The sequence below is a fragment of the Corythoichthys intestinalis genome, chromosome 14, assembly GCF_030265065.1.
Source record: "Corythoichthys intestinalis isolate RoL2023-P3 chromosome 14, ASM3026506v1, whole genome shotgun sequence".
Classification (NCBI taxonomy): Eukaryota; Metazoa; Chordata; class Actinopteri; order Syngnathiformes; family Syngnathidae; genus Corythoichthys; species Corythoichthys intestinalis.
The window spans coordinates 34,087,722-34,109,303 of record NC_080408.1 but is presented as its reverse complement, the minus strand read 5'-3'; the positions used below and the strand labels follow the sequence as shown (position 1 = coordinate 34,109,303).

The following is a 21,582-nucleotide window of genomic DNA, read 5'->3' as shown; positions in this document are numbered from 1 at the left end:
TAATGGTGTGTTCCCCACCCACACAACATTGAAATGTTTACATTACATTACATTACATTACTTACAGTGGCTGCTGCTGGTGGAAAAAAACTTCTACTATCCTTCATCTTCGAAGGGGGCGGAGGAGGCGGCATGTTGTATTTCTATCGGGGGGTGTGGGAGGATGAATGTGTTTGTGCGTTCAAGTCATCAGCCAGTCAAACGTGTGTTTGAGGGAAAAAAATGGAATGGCACATTCAGCAAGTGAAAAGGGGTCAATGAAATGGATTTGCACATTCGGCAATTGAAAAAGGGTCAATGTAAGTCTGAACATAATTAAATAACTGTAATTCACTTAATAATTGGACGGTCCATTCTATCCTTACAACATAAGGGAAGACTATCTAAATTACCCATATAACTGAAGTCCTTATATAATGCAAATAAGGTTGCTTAAAAGGTGGTGGGGACAATTTGAACATCCTAAAAAGTTGGAAGTGTTATGTCCCTAACCGTCCCTATGCAAACCTACACCCTTAGTTCAATCTAGAACCTGTTCAGTATTTATGATTGCAAATCTTTACAAGTGTAAAGTCAACAACAAGGTCGGCCGGGCCACAGACCAAGGGCGTAGGTTTGCATAGGAACGGTAGGGACAAAACACCACCAACTTTTAGGGATGCTCACATTGTCCCCACCAACTTTTAAGCAACCTTATTTGCATTACATAATGAGTTCAGTTATATAGGTAATTTAGATTGTCTTCCCATAAGTTGTAAGGATAGAATTGACCCTACATTATGTTCAGACTTACATTTACCCCCTTTCACTTGCTGAATGTGCTGGTCCATTTTTTTCCACGTCAAACGCACGTTTGATTGGCTGATGACTAGAACCCCCACATTCACACAATCCCAAAAGAAATACATGTCGACATGCCGCCTCCTCCACCTCCTTTGAAGAGGAGGGATATTAGAAGATTTTTTTCGGCCAGCAGCAGCCATTTTAAGTAATGTAAAAAGACGTCAATGTTGTGAAGGTGGGGAACACACCACTAATTTTGGAACTGAATGTCCGACCTGCATCAGAGTTAGCATAATATTAAACCGTGTGAACTTGCTAACCTGTAAAACTCGAGTAGAAAGGTGTTTAGTGACGTGTCTTCCTGTACTTTTTCTACTGTTAACGTTAATCCAACTGTGCATTTTGTGCATTTATTCCCTAATTAAAATGTATGTATTTTCTATCTCTTATCATTGAAAAAAAATTTGCCGCTGATGCACATTTTTTTACCCCCCCCCCCCCCCCCCAAAGAAAAAAAAAACATGCAGGTTATGCTGTTATAGCGTCCCTACCAATGTTGAGACCAAACCTACGCCCTTGCCACAGACCCTGCGTTTTTGACATGAGCGAAAGCCAATTAGGAAGTTATCCGAAACCTGTGCACACAGAGCAGCAAACAATATTTTTTTGATTGGTTAGGATCCGACACTTACGATTGTCGTGGTAAGCCAGAAACAAGAAAAGAACACACTTGCCAATTTCTCTTGTCACTTGCAGGGTCGCAGACATATTAAAAATAGGTCAAGATGTTACAAATCGTTATGTGTGCACCCTTTTTAGGTAAAGAAGAAGACAAAGTCACACTCAGTAAGATCTTAACAAGAAGGCTCTACACTGCTGGAACTCTGCTTAGGTGGCCAGTTCTTCTCGTGGAAGGTTGAGCCTCACCTCCCCTCCTGAGGCAGTGGATGCTGAAAAGACTACGCCGGTGCAACCTGGCGAGCCATTGGTCTCCATGGTGAAGAGCTTGCAGGTGGCAGGCAGAGACGAGTCAGGAGCTTCTTTTTCCGGACTTGATCCCCTGGATGACGCGGGGGAGGACGTGGGACTGAGCTGCACAGCTGTCGTGTCCTGCAGCGTGTGCTCGCTGGTCTCTATCTCGAACGCTGCCCCCCCTGCCAGCCCGCCGTTCCCTATCAGGTTCATGCCCCGACCGCCCATTTTGGCCCCACGCGAGCTGTGAGGCGGGGGCAGTCGGCTGCATACGCAACAGGCCCCAAAAAAGGAAAAGGCCACAAGGAGCAGGATGGGTCCAATAACAATGGATGGGTTGGCAGAAGGCACCAGGGTCCTGAAGGCGAAAACTCCCACCAAGGTGATGTTAAGACCGGCCAGCATAATACACAGGCCGCAGGCACAGCACAAGGCCGGCGATGGTAAACTGTGAGGACGAGATGCCCGACGCTTTTTGTCCTTAGCTGGCTCTTTCTTGGACATAGCAGAACCTGCGTTTCTATCTGTGATGACCATGGCGGCACCTCTGGTTTTCCACGAGGTTCTTCACACTACTATCTTCACCATGGTCTTCTTATAAAAAAAAAAATGATAACAAAAAAACAAATGTATCTTGAGTGAGTCCAATTCACAGTGACGTAATACCTTTGTCTGTAAATGACAAAATAGTATATAATAAGAATCAAATATTGTGACATGTAAAATGATGAGAAAGTTTACAATTAAACATTGATGACATTTCTGAAGGTTAGTTACAGTGGTGATTTTTTTTTAAATACGGGTAACATGAGTTACGGTTAACATGAGCTACTCAGGGCTGCATTAGTGAAGGGGCACCAGCACCAGTAAAAACCAAATTAGATAGACCAACATGGTGGAGCAGCCCTGCTCATCGACATGTCTATGGAACGGCCATATTGGAAGGGGCATTATTCCTATCAAAGGCAAGACCTGGACAGAACTTGCTCATTTCTCATTACATTTTGGCTGTCTAATTTTCAATCAGCCGGTGTTGCACCAGGTCTCTATTATAATAATATAATGAGTACTATTTTTTTTCTAAATTATACCCGTATTTTATATACAGTAAGCACACTAAAGCCTGAGTTATGCTTCTGCGTTGCGGTGACGGCGAAGCTAATAAGGCAATGAGCATTCGATATTTCTGCGGCAAGGGAACGCGTTGCTCTGTAATTTACCGCCAAGCCACGAGAGGGGTGTGGCGTTGTGTTTGTACAGTTCAGGGCTCCTCCTGTCAACTTCCTCTAGTTTTCTTTCAGTTACACAATAATGCCAACATTGATGGACCGCTTGAACAAGGATCTTCAGTTCATCAACATCGAACAACAAAGGTTGATCATACTGGAATGTCCGTAACTATGCGCAGGTCTTTAAGAGGCGATCAGACTGGGGAGCGGTGATGTAGCAGGAAGCGAGTGGAAAGAACGGGACAAAGCGAAAGTTAGCGGTCGCAATATTTTGTTATTAATTTTATTGTTGCAACAATAAAGTGGGGAAAGCCATCATCGACTCCTCTCCTTCTTCCCCCCATCCATTATCATAAAAGCACTGAGACACTCTCAATCAGTGATGATATACAGTGTATCACAAAAGTGAGTACACCCCTCGCATTTCTGCAGATATTCAAGTCTATCTTTTCATGGGACAACACTAACAAAATGACACTTTGCAACAATGAAAAGTAGTCTGTGTGCAGCTTATATAATAGATTTAATATATTTTCCCATCAAAATACCTCAAAATATAACCATTAATATCTAAACCCCTGGCAACAAAAGTGAGTACACCCCTTAAAAACTACGTACATCCCGAAATGTCCAAATTGAGTACTGCTTGTCATTTTCCCTCCAAAATGTCATGTGACCCGTTACAGGAGTGCTGTCAGCATTGCTGCAGAGATTGAAGAGGTGGGGGGTTCAGCCTGTTAGTGCTCAGACCATACGCCACACTCTACATCAAATTGATGTGCATGGCGGTCACCGCAGGAGGAAGCCTCTTCTGAAGACGGTACACAACAAAGGCCGCTCGTCTTATCAGACCATGGGACATGGTTCCAGTAATCCATGTGCTTTGTTGATATGTCTTCAGCAAACTGAGGACCGGGACAAAATACCCGGTTGCCGGTCCCCTCCCGTCGACGGGCTTGCCCGCAGTGCATAATTACATAAAAAATAAATGCTGAAATAGACTCTTTGAAGTAAACGTTCCCAGAAATGAAAATAAACATATTTGGATTGCAAAAATTCACTGGGTCCCATGACAGCATCCGCTACTGTACTGTTATATGAAAACGCCCTTATAATTTATCCTAATTCTTTTTCCATGCTTTATGGACCTGAGACACACAAGCTGTTCACTCTCCATGTCAATCTGACACAAACGCCTAACACTTGTTTTCAATACCCCCACTACAATAATTGTAGAACATATTGCCAACCAATATTGAGTGCAAATACAACATTTGAAATAACATACTAACTATACTTTAATATGTAAGAAAATCTTAAAAACCTGCTGTAAATTGACGCACCATGCGCAGTATGAAGTTTGACAAAAACAATGTACTGTACATCTTTGATGGTTATTTTGGAATGGACTGAAAAAGCCCGCCTGTCTCATCAGACCGTAGGACATGGTTCCAGTCGTCCATGTGCTTTGTTGACATGACTTCAGCAAACTGTTTGCGGGCTTTCTTGTGTACCGTCTTCAGAAGAGGCTTCCTCCTGGGGTGACAGCCATGCACACCAATTCGATGTAGAGTGGGGCATATGATCTGAGCATTAACAGGCCGGCACCCCTCACCCCCCACCTCTTCGATCTCTGCGGCAATGCTGACAGCACTTCTGTAACGATTCACATGACATTTTGGAGGGAAAATGACAAGCAGTACTCAATTTGGACATTTAGGGATGTACGTTTTTTCAAAGGGGTATACTTACCAGGGGTTGCCAGGGGTTTAGATAATGATGGCTATATTTTGAGTTATGTTGCGGGGAAAATAAATTAACTCTATTAAATAAGCTGCACACAGACTACTTTTTATTGTGCCAAAGTGTCATTTTGTCAGTGTTGTCCCATGAAAAGATATGTTTAAATATCTGTAGAAATGCGAGGGGTGTACTCACTTTTGTGATACACTGTATCAAGTGACCTTGCCATTTGGCAATCTTTATAATGTCTTGACAAGACATTGTAGAAGCTGTCGTACTTGCTCTTCGATGATACTCACGTCGGCTTGGTCCATTTTTGCGTGAAGCAAAAAATGTTTGAAATGGTGGTGATTTCGCACTGAACTGGAAACAACAGTCTGAGTGGACCAATCACAGTCCATTTGCGCCACGTCACCAAGCGTTCACGCATCGACCAGTCAGAAAATTGTCAAGACGCACGTCAGGCTACGGCGAAGGGTCGTAAATCGGGTCTGCCTTGGTGGCGTAGGTCTGCTGCAGAAGCATAACTCGGCCTTAAGCCTGCACAATATATGGTTTGAACATCACCATCGCGATGTGAGATTGTTTTTTTTGTTTTTTTTTGGGGGGGGGGGGTACGCATCTCTGCCAGGTATGTGAAAACCGTCAAAGTGTGTCTTTGTGTGTGCTAGGCTGTGTGGAGCTGTTTTATTCTTTTGTTTAAAATATGTAAGATATTTTGTGCAGAGGCATGGCCTCCTTGAACCCTTTTATATGCAGCAATCTTTATCATTCACAGAAAAGCCTCCTCAGCCTGGATTAAATTGTATTATATCAATACAATGGGGTCATGGTGAGTCAACCAAAGTCTTCCAAAACAGCTCTATACAAGTCAAAATTCTTCTAGTTTTAATATTGCCAACCCCCAAAAAGGCGCAATATCAGTTTTTTTTCAATACCGTTCGGCCCTAATACACGCAGTTGTTCCAGCACCTGGTTTGTATGTCGTATGTTGAGAAGGATTGCCCCATAAGAACATATTATAATTGTCAGGTATGAGACGGAGGAACCAGTTGCGTATCGCGAACACAGGATTTTATTGATGTTGGCAATCAAAGAAAACAATGAGTTGACATGTAGGAGTCTGCTGAATTGTGACGACCTGACACTGAACGCTATGTGTCCGTGCCTTATATACTTATTCTCAGTTGTTCTTTGTGACGCATTAAGGAGCACACTGTCTTTGTGACGCATGAGCGTGATGGAATATGCTGACAATGAATAGAGAAGAGCTGGGTAAATGACATTAATAATTCAATTAATTTGTTCCACAGCCTAAAAACCTACGATCGATCCTTAATAAATACTGACGGTACAATTACAAATAAAAATGACACATAGCAAAACAAATAAATAATAAATCAATTGGAAATAAAAAAGCGTTTTTATCGTCGCTTTTAACTTATACAGATGGGCGAATGGAGGTTTGGCTTCCATCTTCTTAAGGACCGTTGAGATGTAGGCTACTCCATTACATTTACTTGAGTAACTTTTTGAAAAAAATGTATTTCTAAGAGTAGTTTTAGGTACTAAGCCGTACTTTTTACTTTTACTTGAGTAGATTTGTGAAGAAAAAAACACTCCTCTTACTCCACTACTCTGGGCTACAAATGAGTTGTTACATTTTTCCTCTTTATTGTACATATTAGATTTACTATTTTTTTGCTAGAGATGCTATTGCCAAAAGTAGCGCTACTAATTTCACCAATGAGACGTCGCAACAATAATCACATGACTCCGTTAAACCAATCAGACGCAAGCTTGCTGTTCTATGATCACGCAAGCCTGTTCAATCACCAGTCTTTAAAGCACCGTAACAAATGAAGTATTTGACATAGAGCGCTGCCCTCAACATGAATCAAAAGCATGGATTTAAAAGTCTCTCCCAGTTTTTATTTGGCACTGATTGACCACAGAAAACCGGAGATTAGATCCTTTTAATTTCATAATAGCAACTATGAAAAAGCTAAAGTATTCACTATTCAAACTAGGAACTATTTTCTCCTCTAGAGGGCAGGGCACTCATGCTCTTTGGACGAATAATGCTTCATTACTGTTTTTTTTTTCTTCTCTCTTTAATGATTTTTTTTTTTTTAATTCTTTGGCTTAATGTGGTTATGTAATGGGTTATTGTACAATATCATTATAACAGCTGTTCATATACTAGATACGTTTATGCTGAGAGGAAAAAAATACCATTGTTTAAAAAAAAAAAATTAAAGAAAAATAAGCAGTTACTCAAAATATTACTCATTACTAGAGAATTCTTTTCATTGGATACTTTTTACTTGTACTTGAGTATATTTTTGGATGACTACTTTTACTCTTACTTGAGTAATATTATTTTGAAATAACGCTACTATTACTTGAGTAAAATGTTTGGCTCTTCTACCCACCTCTGCATATTACGGCCATAATGTCTTGCCAGTTCACTCACACGCACACCACGCTCATATTTTTCTTATTTCTTTCTTCATTTCAATGTTAAGCGTCACTTTTTTTCACCACTAATACCACCTGCACGAACCTTCTTGGGACCCACAAATATTTCTCTCACAAGAAAATCCAATGTGCTGCCGTCTTGCGGGAAAACAATGTAATTGCGATGCTGCCGTATACCGTCGCATCTCGAGCATTTCGTCATATGTCGAGACAAATGACAAGTCAAATTCTACAGTGTATCACAAAAGTGAGTACATCCCTCGTATTTCTGCATATATGTAAGTATATTTTCATGGGACAACCCTGATAAAATGAAACTTTGACACAATGAAAAGTAGTCTGTGTGCAGCTTATATAATAGAGTTGATTTATTTTCCCCCTTGAAATAACTCAAAATATAGCCATTAATATCCAAACCCCTGGCAACAAAAGTGAGTACACCCCATAGAAACTACGTACATCCCTAAATGTCCAAATTGAGTACTACTTGTCATTTTCCCTCCAAAATGTCATGTGCAGCATGGTCCTTCCTTCATTCAGCCTCTCGATGTGTGGAAGTGTATGCTAGTGTTGTATCGGTCGTGAACGATTCGTTCTTTTTGAACGAATTGTTTGGAGGAACGAGACCGAACTAATCACCTTCTGTACTGATTAGTTCTTAAGGAAGTTGGGAGTCGGGACTTGCGTGGGAGGGCGTTGAGCAAGCGGCAGCGTCTGACCTTGCGCACGACCAATCAGAGCCTTATCGCGGGCAGGGGGAGGGAGCGGAAACAGAATCAGAGCATCCGTCATACTTCCACGTGTGGCCAATAAGCAGCTAGCGTGCAGGCGGGGGGCAAGACTGAGTTATGTCACCTACCGTTCAGTGACTCGGTCCTCCGGCTCCTGACCAACATTGCTGCTAACTTGACTTTCCAGTCACGCAGTGAACGAGTCAAAAAGGGACTTTGTCGCATATTTGGTAATGTGGAGCCTATCATGTGCTGCTCAAACACACAAAAACACCACGCAAAACTAGTAAGCATGGTTTAGTGTACTACTTTTCTCAACAAACTCGGGACTACATATGACGACATACTATCAAATTTAGAGTAGTTTAGAACTCTTTCGCCAGTAGCTAAGAGGAAAGCAAAAAGTGAGCTGCGGACGCGTCACGGCAACGCAGGGGGGAGAGAACTGTCAATCTATGCAGGCTTGCTTACCTCATCTGTGCACAGGAAAATGAATATTTAGTGTGATCACCATAATACTGATTTCCAATGAAACAGTATATACGTGTAATTTTTCCCCCGTGTTTCTTATTTTTTTTTTTTTCGTGTCAGAGCGTGTCAGGTGTTGGTTGGTTGGACAAATTAATTTCCATCCATCCATCTTGCCAGTGGCGGACTTAGCAATTTTGGGGCCTAAGGCGAACATATCCAGGGGCCCTATTCTTGGGTCAGGGGTTAAAAAGGTGAGAAGGCTGTCCTAAGCGACAAATTTTCACCTGATTAGTCAGCCGACTAGTTTTACGGTTAGTCGACTAATCTAATAATTTTCTTTTGTTTTTTTTTGTTTTTTTTTTTACTAATTTAGCAATGAAATTTTTGTTGACGAATTCACAAAACCATTTTTGAACACTTTTAATTCTTTAATAAAGTACAAATAATCATGTACATAACAATAATCACAAATAAACAATGATGTTAAATGCTGATAGCAATTACTTGTGCAAAAGAATCAAAAGTAAACAGATTGAGCACACTGACTTTGCCTTTCCAACATTATTCAAAACAATTCTTAAAAAAAAATCTAGCATTATTATTATATTATACTACTACATATAATAGTATAATAATTATAATAATTATTCATTGCCAATCATATTTGTCATAAAGAGTGTCATTTGAAAGCTATTCTTAGTGTAGAATCTGTATTCTGTAGTATTTAATCTACATATTATAATATTAGTTCTGAAGTATGTGGGATTAACTCCAGAAACCGTTATTTATATGACGAACATGACGTTCTTTTATTTTGAAATGTTCACCGGAGGTACGTTCGTTAAACCGCTAACCGAAAGCTTTACACTCCATAAAAAAACATTCTTCGTCATTGCTTGTGGTGTCACTAATAGATTTAGCCGTAATGTTTTTTTTTTCGTTAGCAAATGCTTTTAACCAGCTGTTGAGTGTTATTGTATGACTGATTGGAACTGTACTGCATTGTTTCGCCACAGGGTGTGCTGTCGCGTATTTTATGTTTGGTGTGAAGAAGAAGAAAGTTAAAAGAGGCATTAGCATCCTGTTCTCAACTTCTCCCTCACTGCACTTTGGCTCGCATGGAGAGCACGTTTGCTCATGTGTTCGAAATAAACAATAGCCGACATGCAAAGTAGCAAGTGAGCTGTAAAAATAGCGAGCTTAGTGGCGTGAAAAACGCGGGAGAGCTAAGTGAAGCTAACGAACAGCTAAGCGGAGCTAAGCAATGCTAAATGGAGCTAAGCGAAGCTAAACGGTGCTAAATGAAGCTAAGCGACTGATACTCAGTCCGTCCTCGTGGAACAGTCCATTGTAGTGTGTGCGGGGGGGGGATAATATAAATGCAGCATTCAAATGCCTTTCTTTTTTGTTTTGTTATTTGTTTGTTTGTTTGGTATGCTGCCATAATTATACATGACGAATAGTTGGGGGTGCTGCTGGCTCCGGTGGCCGAAGCCCTTGCTCGTTGGGGCAGGGGCAGCTGCCAACGAGGTTGGGGGCCTAAAGCGATCGCCTACTTCGCCTGAATAGTAGATCTGCCTATGCATCCTGCGCTAGTCAACCGGTCAAAAACAACACAAGCAGGCACGGGTGATGTAGCATTGCAGTAATATGTCTCCAATTTTCTTAACAGACTAATGAGATTGGAAAGGCGACATTGTAAAGAGGAAACAATTATTTCTCGTCAGCATTTGACGATCTGACATAAGGGGATGACAGGGGAGGTGATTGGATTATTTATTTATTAATACCAGTTCGAAAATTATATTTCAACGCAATCACCATGGTACATGTCAATTCCTTTCCGAGAATTTTATTTATTTTTTTCCCGTCTCAGAGTGTCAAGTACCCAAAAACAACGCACGCGGTCACGGAGCAATATGTGCAATATGTCTACATTTTTCTTAACAGACTAATGAGGGTAGAAAGGCGACATTGTAAAGAGCAAACAATCATTTCTCGTCAGCATTTGACGATCTGAGATGAGGGGACGACAGGAGACTGGATTATTTAATAATATTAATACTATTACAATAAGATCCTCTTAAAACTGTTTTGCAATGACATTTTTTAATTTCAAAATTTAGTATTCTTTTCATTTCAGAGCAACACATTTGACAACCAGCTATTTACACTTTAGTTTTAATAATAGTTACCAAAAATAATATTGATGAGCATAAAAACAGAAAGACAACCGAGCGTGACGTAAATATAATGTGTTGGTCATTCCACATTTAGAAGTTAAACTTTCCATTTCTGTTTTTATTCGCGTGACTGCTAGCGTGTCACGGAGGCTGGTAGCAGCAATGTTGTATATGTGATCAAGATGCTGCTAGAGAAAGTCCGTGCACCTCCGAGCCTACCCAAAAGGAAAATGTTTAACCGTGTTCCTAAATCAAAATGCACGCACGAGCCATGACTTTGATCCCATAGAAATACGATTGACGACACGGAACTTCTCCTTCGCTATTGCACCGACATAGAAAATGAGCAGTACACAATATCATTAAATACACTTTTATGTCGCCCTACTGCCTTTAAAAGGCTGCTTACAAGAGATATGTTGATTTATAGGCAACCAAGCATAGAAAGTAGACAGGGAGACGAGACCAAGAAGGTGGAGTTTAAATATTTAGGCTCAACAGTCAAGACCAATGGAGACTGTAGTATTTTCAATATAGGGGCCTACAGTGTGTCACAAAACTTTATTTTCCCCTTAAAATAACTCAAAATATAGCCATTAATATCTAAACCCCTGGCAACAAAAGTGAGTACACTCCTTAGAAACAACAGTACGTAGATCCCTAAATGTCCAAATTGAGTACTGCTTGTCATTCCCCCCCCCAAAATGTCATGTGACTCGTTACAGGAGTGCTGTCGGCATTGCTGCAGAGATTGAAGAGGTAGGGGGTCAGCCTGTTAGTGATCATACCATACGCCGCACTCTACATCACATTGGTGTGCATGGCTGTCACACCAGGAGGAAGCCTCTTTGTTGACATGTCTTCAGAAAACTGTTTGCGGGCTTTCTTGTGTACCGTCTTCAGAAGAGGCTTCCTCCTAGGGCAGGGGTGTCCAAACCTTTTGCAAAGGGGGCCAGATTTTGTGTGGTAAAAATGTGGGGGGCCTTGGCTGACATCCTTTGCGTAGAAGAAATTAAACTAGCTTCAAATTGCTTTAATTTCTCCCTACGTATTTTCCCTGTAATCTTGTCGTACATATCATCTTGTCTTGTTTGGGAATATCGCCTCACATTGAACTCTTTAAAAACAGTGACTGTCTCTTTGCAAATGAGGCAGACACAGTTGTTGCGTATTTTAGTGAAGAAATAGTCCAATTTCCACCTATCCTTGAAGCGTCGGCCGTCGCAGTCAACTTTCTTATTTTGTTGATTGTCGCCATTTTAGAAAATTGGGAGTAAAGGGTCACACGGGGTAATGTTGCTTAGAGTGCTGCTGCCTTTTAGTGGGTAAATGAGGAGCAGCATTTAGTGTGTAAGCTACTTCATATGCTGGTAGCAGTACTGCTGAAGTCTGTGTGCGGGCCAGACGTTATTCACTTTATGACAGAGGCTTGGGGCCGGATGAAATTTGACCAAGGGCCGCATTTGGCCCCCGGGCCGGACTTTGGACATGTCTGTCCTAGGGTTAGGGATGGGAATCGAAATCCGATTCCAATTCAGAACCGGTTCCGAGTGTTTCGAGGCCTCGACATCGCAATGAAAAAGCCTTAACGATCCCTTTAACGATTCCTAAAGACGTGTATTGCGTCGTGACGTGTCTTGTTGTCCAGACGCATCAAACTAGCATGGCGCCAAGAACCACTCGCTCCAAAGTTTGACTACACTTCACCAGGAAAGAGTGTGAAAATGAAAGGTTACGACGGGTAAGCACGAGCAGTGCAGCCATAAACATAACAATGACAGCACGTAGGTTCAAACGCTCAAAAGTGTGTATTCACTTCACGAGGAAAAATTACAACAAAGCGACTTGCAGTCATTGCAAGGTGGAGATAACTGCATCGGGAGGGAATACGACTGCGCTGTACTCACAGAGAGAGTTAAGGCTCAGTCCTGGCTATACAGCTAGCTAAACTCCCAAATGACGATGCAGAAGACGTTGGTATAATTTGCTGACTTTATTCAACCATCACTTGAAGAGTGAAACTAAGAATAGAAATGAAACAAATCAATTTCGTCCCCAATAACAAACAGGTTTGCATCAACGTAAATTATCAATGATTAGCTGCTAATAACAGTAATAAGAAATGGTTAGCATTCGTTCGCTAGCATTAGCACATCGTTCAAACCACTACACAACTGGATTTAAGTATCCGATCGCGAGTGGAAACACAACAACAACAACACATAAGATACATACAGGCGTTGCCTCTGTAGATATTAACATTAACAAAGAACGTAGGCTCATAGAAGTGTTTCCCTCTCTCACTAACTCGCTCACTCACATGGATGCGGCATTTCTTCTTTGGGTGTAAGCGAGCTCTTCACGTGGGCGTGTTCTTCTTCGCATGAGGAAGCGCAAGGGCGCCCCCACTTGAGTGTATAAGCGCCACAAAAACTAAAAGGCATGCAATTCAATGTAATGGTAAAACAATACACGTTGACCCAAACTGCTATGAATTTTGGCAGCTTTGGTCCTCCATAAACTGCGGCCCGCGGCCAAAATACGGCCCGCCTCCACATTTGGTCCGGCCATTTTGAATTTTTTTTTTCTCAATCGTGTTATTTATTTCCTGGCCTTTTCCTTGAAGAATTCAGAGAGGGTTATTTGGTTATTATCTATTTAATTAATAGTGTTTTTATTATTAATTATTATTATTATTATTATTATTATAAAGAATCCAGAAAGGGTTATTTGATTGTGGCTTTCTGAAAAACAATAATTTTTTACATTTATGCACTTCTGCAATCGTCACACTTTTTCTGTTACAAACTGACCCCGGCCCCTCATCAGAGAAGGGAAAAGTTATGTGGCCCTCACAGGAAAAAGTTTGGGGACCCCTGCTTTAATACATATTGCCAAAGGCAAAACAACAACCTATCTGCCAATCTATACCAATATTTTTTATTTCTATTAGATAAATGTTTCAGTAAAATGTTACACATTCTTGTGTATTTGCCACTTATTGCCACAGTTAACATTGAGGCTTTGGGCCTCTTTTGATCTCGTTGTGAGTTTGTAAGGTTGTGACTTCTGAATAAACAAACTCGATGCCAATCAAAATGTTTGTTCTTCTTTTTCCCCAAATTAGAATCGATAAGAGAATCTATAAAGAATCGAATCGTTAAGCAATATCGATAATGGAATCGGAATCGTAAAAATCCTTTCAATTCCCATCCCTACCTAGGGTGACATCCATGCACAGCAATTTGATGTCGAGTGCGGCGTATGGTCTGAGCACTAACAGGCTGACCCCAACCTCTTCAATCTCTGCAGTAATGCTGACAGCACTCCTGTAATGAGTCACATGACATTTTGGAGGGAAAATGACAAGCAGTACTCAATTTGGACATTTAGGGATCTACGCACTGTTGTTTCTAAGGGGTGTACTCACTTTTGTTGCCAGGTGTTTAGATATTAATGGCTATGTATTGAGTTATTTTGAGGGGAAAATAAATCAACTCTATTATATAAGCTGCACACAGACTACTTTTCGTTGTGTCAAGAGACATCTAGTCAGTGTTGTCCCATGAAAAGATATATTTAAATATCTGCAGAAATGCGAGGAGTGTACTCACTTTTGTGATACACTGTACGTCGTATGTCGATACGTTCACATCTAGAGGTACCATTGTATACACATACATTCATTAAAAAAAAAAAAAAAAAAAAAACACTCTAGTTATGGCCTTCAGTAATATTTAATATAAGTTTTTTTTTTTCTTTCAAATTTTGTAGTATTAGATTGATTACCTGCCACTGAATGATAGGAGTGTGGGGGGGTTATGTGTTTCAATGTAGCGTGGACTTGCAGTTATTTTTAGAGGTTCTTTTAGGCATATATTTTAGTTTGCTATGTTAGAAGGTTATAAAATGTAAATTATGTATGATTATTTTGTGTAGAAACAACTATTGTTAGGTTTTTGTATTATCATTTTCATTGACGATATATTTAGTGTGTCTGAGTGTAAATGGCTCCTTTTTCAGCATGATAATATTTCAAACGATTAATAACATTACTATTTTGTATTGGAATTGTCTTTCATACCGCGTTTAGTGTTAGAAGCTCTGTCACTGGCTCACATTCTTATTTTTTGATGCGGCTTCATAGCATTTTTCAAAGGGTTAGCATTACCATTTTAGATTGTAATAGTTATGAATATTGCATTATCCGTCCTTAAGAGAAAACTGCTTTGTGGCTGACTTATATTTGTTCTCTGTAATGCATCTTTGTAAAAAGTCTTATTATAGCGATACCCTACAGATCTTTAGATTTATATTCCAGATCTGCCCGTAAGAAGTAAAAATTTGCATCGTGTCATCATGTCCTTCATACTCTTTGGATATTTTGGAGGTATGCGTCTATCGTGTTAATTATGACAGTACAAATTCATCATAAAGATTTTGTCAGAATTCATTGCCTAAATGAGTTTGGCTGTTTCTACTTCTTTTTTTCCAAATGGTGTTTTGGAAGTGCACTTCCCTGTTTGCTAGTGCAATGAAGCCTGCTTGATTATCTTGCTAACTATGATAGCTAACATCATTATTTTTTTTGTTTGTTTGTTTCGTACTTATTCATGCTTCTTCATTCACACATCACCTACAGCAGATCTTGTTAATCATCTTAAAACCAACAGAGGAAAGGGCATTATGTCACAAACATTTGTAATCTAGCATAGCAGAATGAGTAAAAAGTCGCCCAGACAAATTCCGAGATAAAATTCAATGATAGTTTACTGGGTCAAAAATTTCGAAATTTACATTTTCTCATAAAAAGTCTCTTAGATACTGCTTTTTGTAAAACGTGCTCAATCAACATGTCAGAAATTATCTCAAAATATAGATAAAACAATTGTTCATTTCTTTACCATTTTCGTAACTAGACACACTGGAAATCCCCAATTTGCCAGTATCAAGTTACAGATTGAGAAGATTTAATCGCATTTACAATACAGACAGAAAGTTGTCATTTCATGGCTGAAACATACAACTGTTTCTCAGTGCGCCCTGAGTTTCTGTGCCAAATTTGATCATTGGACAGCCTCACTAATATGCTGATTTCTAAGGACAAGTGAAGGGTTGTTGTAAGTATAAATGCCATTTTCTCAGTCACTTTTTTCCTTTGGATAACCAAGAGCCACAGACAACTAATTTTAGATGTGCAATTTCTCTTAAATAAAACATCATAACAAAAGATGTCATCTGAAATATGAGATTGTTCTTTTTTTTTTTTTCTCTCCATATCCCAAACCTCGATTTAAAAAATGGGTCACGGTGACTCATTTTGTGCCAGGTAACATTTTGGAGTTTTGCATGCTTGATGAAAATGAAATTGGGTTGGTTTGCTAATGTGTTTATTAAAAAAATAAAAAGGTATATGGTAGCCAGTTTGGTATTTGAAAAATGATGCTGTTTGTTTGTTGATCATTCCAGCCACTATAATGTGATATCAAATATTTATACTTATATTTATATATTACCTATATATATTTATACCGGCTTCGCTCTGCAGTCCAAAAAGTAACATGCTTGGTTATTTGATGACCTTATATTGCCTATACAGTGCTGGCCAAAAGTATTGGCACATCTGCAATTCTGTCAGATAATGCTCAATTTCTCCCAGAAAATGATTGAAATTACAAATGCTTTGGTAGTAATAGCTTCATGTGTTGTGCTTGCAATGACAAAACACAAACAAGAATGAAGAAAAAAAAAAACAACTCCAAAAATGTGCCGGACAAAAGTATTGGCACCCTTTGAAAAATCACGTGATACTTCTCTAATTTGTGTAACAGCACCTGTTACTTCCCTATGGCACATAACAGGTGGTGGCAATAACTAAATCACACTTGCAGCCTGGTAAAATGGATTAAAGTTGACTCAACCTCTGTTCTGTGTCCTTGTGTGTACCACATTGAGCATGAAAAAATAAAGAACACCAAAGAACTGTCTGAGGACTTGAGAAGCAAAATTGTGAGGACGCATGGGCAATCTCAAGGCTGCAAAGACCTGAATGTTCCTGTGTCTACTGTGCTTAGTGTCATTCATAAGTGTGGCTAACCTCCCTAGATGTGGAGGGAAAACATAAATTGACGTGAGATTTCAACGAAAGATTGTGCGGATGGTGGATAAAGAACCTCAACTAACATCCATACAAGTTCAAGCTGTCCTGCAGTCCGAGGGTACAAAAGTGTCAACCCGTACTATCCGTCGGCATCTGAATGAAAAGGGACTCTATGGTAGGATACCCAGGAAGACCCCACTTCTGACCCAGAGAAATAAAAAAGCCAGGCTGGAGTTTGCCAAAACTTACCTAAGAAACCCAAAAACGTTTTGGAAGAATGTTCTCTGGTCAGATGAGACAAAAGTAGAGCTTTTTGGAAAAAGGCATCAACATAGAGTTTACAGGGGAAAAAAAGAGCCCTTCAAAGAAAAGAGCACGGTCCCCACAGTCAAAGATGGCGGAGGTTCCCTGATGTTTTGGGGTTGTTTTGCTAACTTTGGCACTGGACTGCTTGACTGTGTGCATGGCATTATGAAGTCTGAAGACTACCAACAAATTTTGGAGCATAATGTAGGGCCCAGTGTGAGAAAGCTGGGTCTCCCTCAGAGGTCATGGGTCTTCCAGCAGGACAATGACCCAAAACACACTTAAAAAAAAGCAGTAAAAAATGGTTTGAGAGAACACACTGGAGACTTCTAAAGTGGCCAGCAATGGGTCCAGACCTGCAAGCAATTCTGTCAGATGATGCTCAATTTCTCTCACAAAATTATTGCAATTACAAATGCTTTGGTAGTATTATCTTCATTTATTTTGCTTGCAATGAAAAACACAAGAGAGAATGGGGAAAATTTTAAAAATCATTATCATTTTAAACAAAACTCCAAAAATGGGCCAGACAGAAGTAATGGGACCGTTTGAAAAATCATGTGATGCTTCTGTAATTTGAGCAATTAACAGCACCTGTTACTTTCCTGTGGTACATAACGGGTGGTGGCAATGACTAAATCACACGCAGCCAGTTAAAATTGATTAAAGTTGACTCAACCTCTGTCCTGTGTCGTTATGTGTACCACATTAAGTATGGAGAAAATAAATACCAAAGAACGGTCTGAGGACTTGAGGAGCAAAATTATAGGAAGCATGGGCAATCTCTAGGCTACAAGTCCATCTCCAAAGACCTGAATGCTCCCGTGTCTACCGTGTGCAGTGCCATCAATCAGTGCAAAGCCCATGGCACTGTGGCAAACTTCCCAAGATGTGAACCGAAAAGAAAAATTGACTAGAGATTTCAACAAAAGATTGTGCGGATGGTGGAAAAAGAACTTCGACTAACATTCAAACGTGTTCAAGCTGTCCTGCAGTCCGAGGGTACAACAGTGTAAACCCGTACTGTACGTCGGCGTCTGAATGAAAAGGGACTCCATGATAGGATACCCAAGAAGACCCCACTTCTGACCCAGAGACATAAAAAAGCCAGGCTTGAGTTTGCCAAAACTTACCTGAGAAAGCCAAAAACGTTTTGGAAGAATGTTCTCTGGTCAGATGAGACAAAAGTACAGCTTTTAGAGAAAAAGAATCAACATAGAGTTTAAAGGAAAAAACCAAGGCCTTCAAAGAAAAGAACACTGTCCCCACAGTCAAACATGGCAAAGGTTCCCTGACGTTTTGGGGTTGCTCTGCTTCCTCTGGCACTGGACTGCTTGACCATGTGCAAGGCATTAGGAAGTCTGAAGACTACCAACAAATTTTGCAGCATAATGCAGGACCCAGTGAGAGAAAGCTGGGTCTCCCTCAGAGGTCATGGGTCTTCTAGCAGGACAATGACCCAAAGCACACTAAACATACCCAAAATACTTAAAAAATCACTAGAAAATTGTTTGAGAGAAAGCACTGGAGACTTCTAAAGTGGCCAGCAATGAGTACAGACCTGAATCCCATCGAACACCTGTGGAGAAATCTGAAAATGACAGTTTGGAGAAGGCACCCTTCAAATCTCAGAGACCTAGAGCCTGCCCAAAGACGAATGGTCTAAAATTCCAGCAGAGCATTGTAAGAAAGTAATCGATGGATACCGGAAGCGGTTGTTCCCAGTTATTTTGTCCAAAGGTTGTGCTACTTAGTATTAGGCTGAGAGTGCCAATACTTTTGTCCAGCCCATTTTTGGCGTTTTGTGTAAAATGATAATGATTTAATTCCCCCCCCCCTCCCCCCCAAACTCTTTTGTGTTTTTTCATTGCAAGCTAAATAAATGAAGATATTACTACCAAAGCATTTGTAATTGCAATGGTTTTCTCAGAGAAATTTTGCATGATCTGACAGAATTGCAGGGGTGCCAATACTTTTGACCAGCACTGTATGTTTGTCTGATCTGTCTCCTAGTGTCAGGATTGAGCAAACAGGTTGTTTAAATACATTGATACCACTGTTCTAAGAAGATACAAATTCGTAACACAAGTACATCTAGTCATATTGTATTCATCACGGTTGGTCTGGTGGAGAATATGTTTGAGTGCTAAAATATTTTTTCAGAATGTAATCCAATTTTTGGCATCACTAACACTACTGGTTATGTTGTAAGATGACCATGACTTTTTGAGTCATTTGAAAGAATAATAGTTCATAATAATTGTTTTATCTAAATAAACCATAGAGTACATGTAAATGTACAGTGCCATAAACATTCAGAGTAAGACGGTTTTCTGTAACACTAATACATACAATACACAATTAACTGTACAACAATAATTGAATTCCAGCTTCCTCTCTCTTGCTTTCTCTATTGTTGAGGCAGATGGCTGCTCCACACTGAATTTGGGTTTCTGTTTGAGGTTTATTTCACATACAGAACTGGTAAATTGGTAGTAGTCCCCTTACAACATGTTGATTTACACTTATGTTTTTTTTAAACAATGAAAACCGCGACAGTGCATTTCAATTGATTAGTCAACTTGACATACTGTAGTTGGAATCCAATTCTGTTTCGAGCTACATTAGAAAAAACAAGGAGCACTGTTGTCCTCCTCTACTTCATAATCGAACCATCCCTGCCATATTGATTGAAATATTATATATTCAACATGTATCTTTTATCCAATAAACCTTTCGTTGAAAAGATAAGGTGCAGACGCACATTGTGTAATGTATGAAATCATTCCATCTTTATGAGGTTTATAAATGTTCCTGCAGACAGTGCAGAGGTGTAAACATCCGCTTACCTTTTGATGTCCAACGACGCTTGCTTTCCATTTCTCCGCGATGTTTGGCCAATGATTTTCTTTGTTTATAATAATAATATATATATTTTTTAAAACGGTCCTTTTTAGAGTGAAGGTTTAGACGTCAGCGTGCAGATGTCGGTTCCGACTGCTGCTGTCTCAGCTGTGCCGTCTCGAGGGCGCATGTCATGACACGCGTTCGTTCAGCAGCCACGAGGCGAGCCGAGACCGGAGACCGGCTTGTGATGCGCCACATTCGCCACCTCTCGCCGATGTGGAACCCCCGCCCCTCTCACAAAAAGGGTCGGGCTTCACTATTTATACTATATATATAAATTATATTGAGCTTGTGCAGCGTGGTCCTTCCTTCATTCAGCCTCTCGATGTGTGGAAGTGTATGCTGCGGCGATTTCATTAATTATTTATTTTTAAAGGAGAAACCGACATAGAGAGTGAGCAGTACACAATATCATTAAATACACTTTTATGTCGCCCTACTGCGTTTAAAAGGTTGCTTACAAGAGATATGTTGTTTATAGGGAACCAAGGATAGAAAGTCGACAGGGAGAAGAGACCAAGAATTAAGGTGGAGTTTAAATATTTAGGCTCAACAGTCCAGTGCAATGGAGAGTGTGGTATTTTTAATATACAGTGTATCACAAAAGTTTATTTTCCCCTCAAAGTATAGCCATTAATATCTAAACTAGGGTTGTCAAAATTATCACGTTAACGAGAGGTAATGAATTTTTTAAATTAATCATGTTAAAATATTTGACGCAATTAACGCACATGCCCCGCTCAAACACTCAAAAAACTGATCCAAGCCCTTCTTTGATGTAACTCATTAAATTTTTGTTTGATTTGCTAAAACAAATCTATTTAATACGAAATATATGTACATTTCATAGTGTCAACGTAATTTCATTTTCACATTCAGAACTCAAAATTAATGAGTTTCATTTGAATTGGGACCACCCATTGCGCATGTGCAAAGCAATGCACGCTCAGCCTCTGTTAGTGTCCATCCCCGTCTGGACTTGCTTTTTCACCGACAACTTCTTTCGGCACTGCTGCGGGGTCATACTTTACAGAGACGCTCAAAGGTGCTGTAATCCCACTCATTGGTGAGTATACGCAATTATGTAATATTTTTAAAAGCTTGCTGTGAAAAGACCGTGAGACAAAATTCACCTTTAGTGAAGTCATTCATTACACTGTAATTGCTATTTAAATGACTTGAATAAAATATATGTCCTGTTGAATTTAAAACTGTATAATTTAAGCCTTAAGGTATTTTTCTATCAAATTAAAATGATCATATCGCTGGTTTTCCGTAGTCTAGTAGTGACAAATAAAAACTGGAAGAGTGAAGTTCACATTTTCAAATAATGTAAACAGAGCTCTATGTGAGTTTATTTTTTACGGTGCTTTAAAGTGCCTGTGACACGAAAAAGCATGTTTATTTCATAATACCCGCGGTATTTTATGCTCCTGAATGATATGGACCGCTTGGATGTGTGTGGAGGCGATCGCTATATTTATTTAGTTTTTTGAATCCCGCGCCAGGAAAATGAGTGACTTCCGGCTTCGGTCTTGCATTGAGGAGGAGGGCGCTGTGACGTGTACGGTAGAAGACGTCCTCTTCACTATACAGCGTACTGTTGTGTATGGGGACGAATGATTCAGCTGATTTTGCGGATTAATACGTTTATTTTTCGCATCACACCAGCCAAA

The 21,582-nt window shown here is 39.9% G+C and overlaps 1 protein-coding gene across 1 annotated transcript; it reads right to left on the bottom strand.

Annotated features, from left to right (window-relative positions):
• Positions 1-1,313: 1,313 nt before the first annotated feature.
• tmem275a (transmembrane protein 275a) lies at positions 1,314-20,176 on the bottom strand. The gene is made up of 2 exons (XM_057857951.1): positions 19,849-20,176; positions 1,314-2,427 (listed from the first exon to the last, which is right to left on the bottom strand). The coding sequence occupies exon 2, from the start codon at positions 2,290-2,292 to the stop codon at positions 1,672-1,674; it is 621 nt and encodes a 206-aa protein (XP_057713934.1). The 5' UTR covers positions 2,293-2,427; positions 19,849-20,176; the 3' UTR covers positions 1,314-1,671.
• Positions 20,177-21,582: the final 1,406 nt, after the last annotated feature.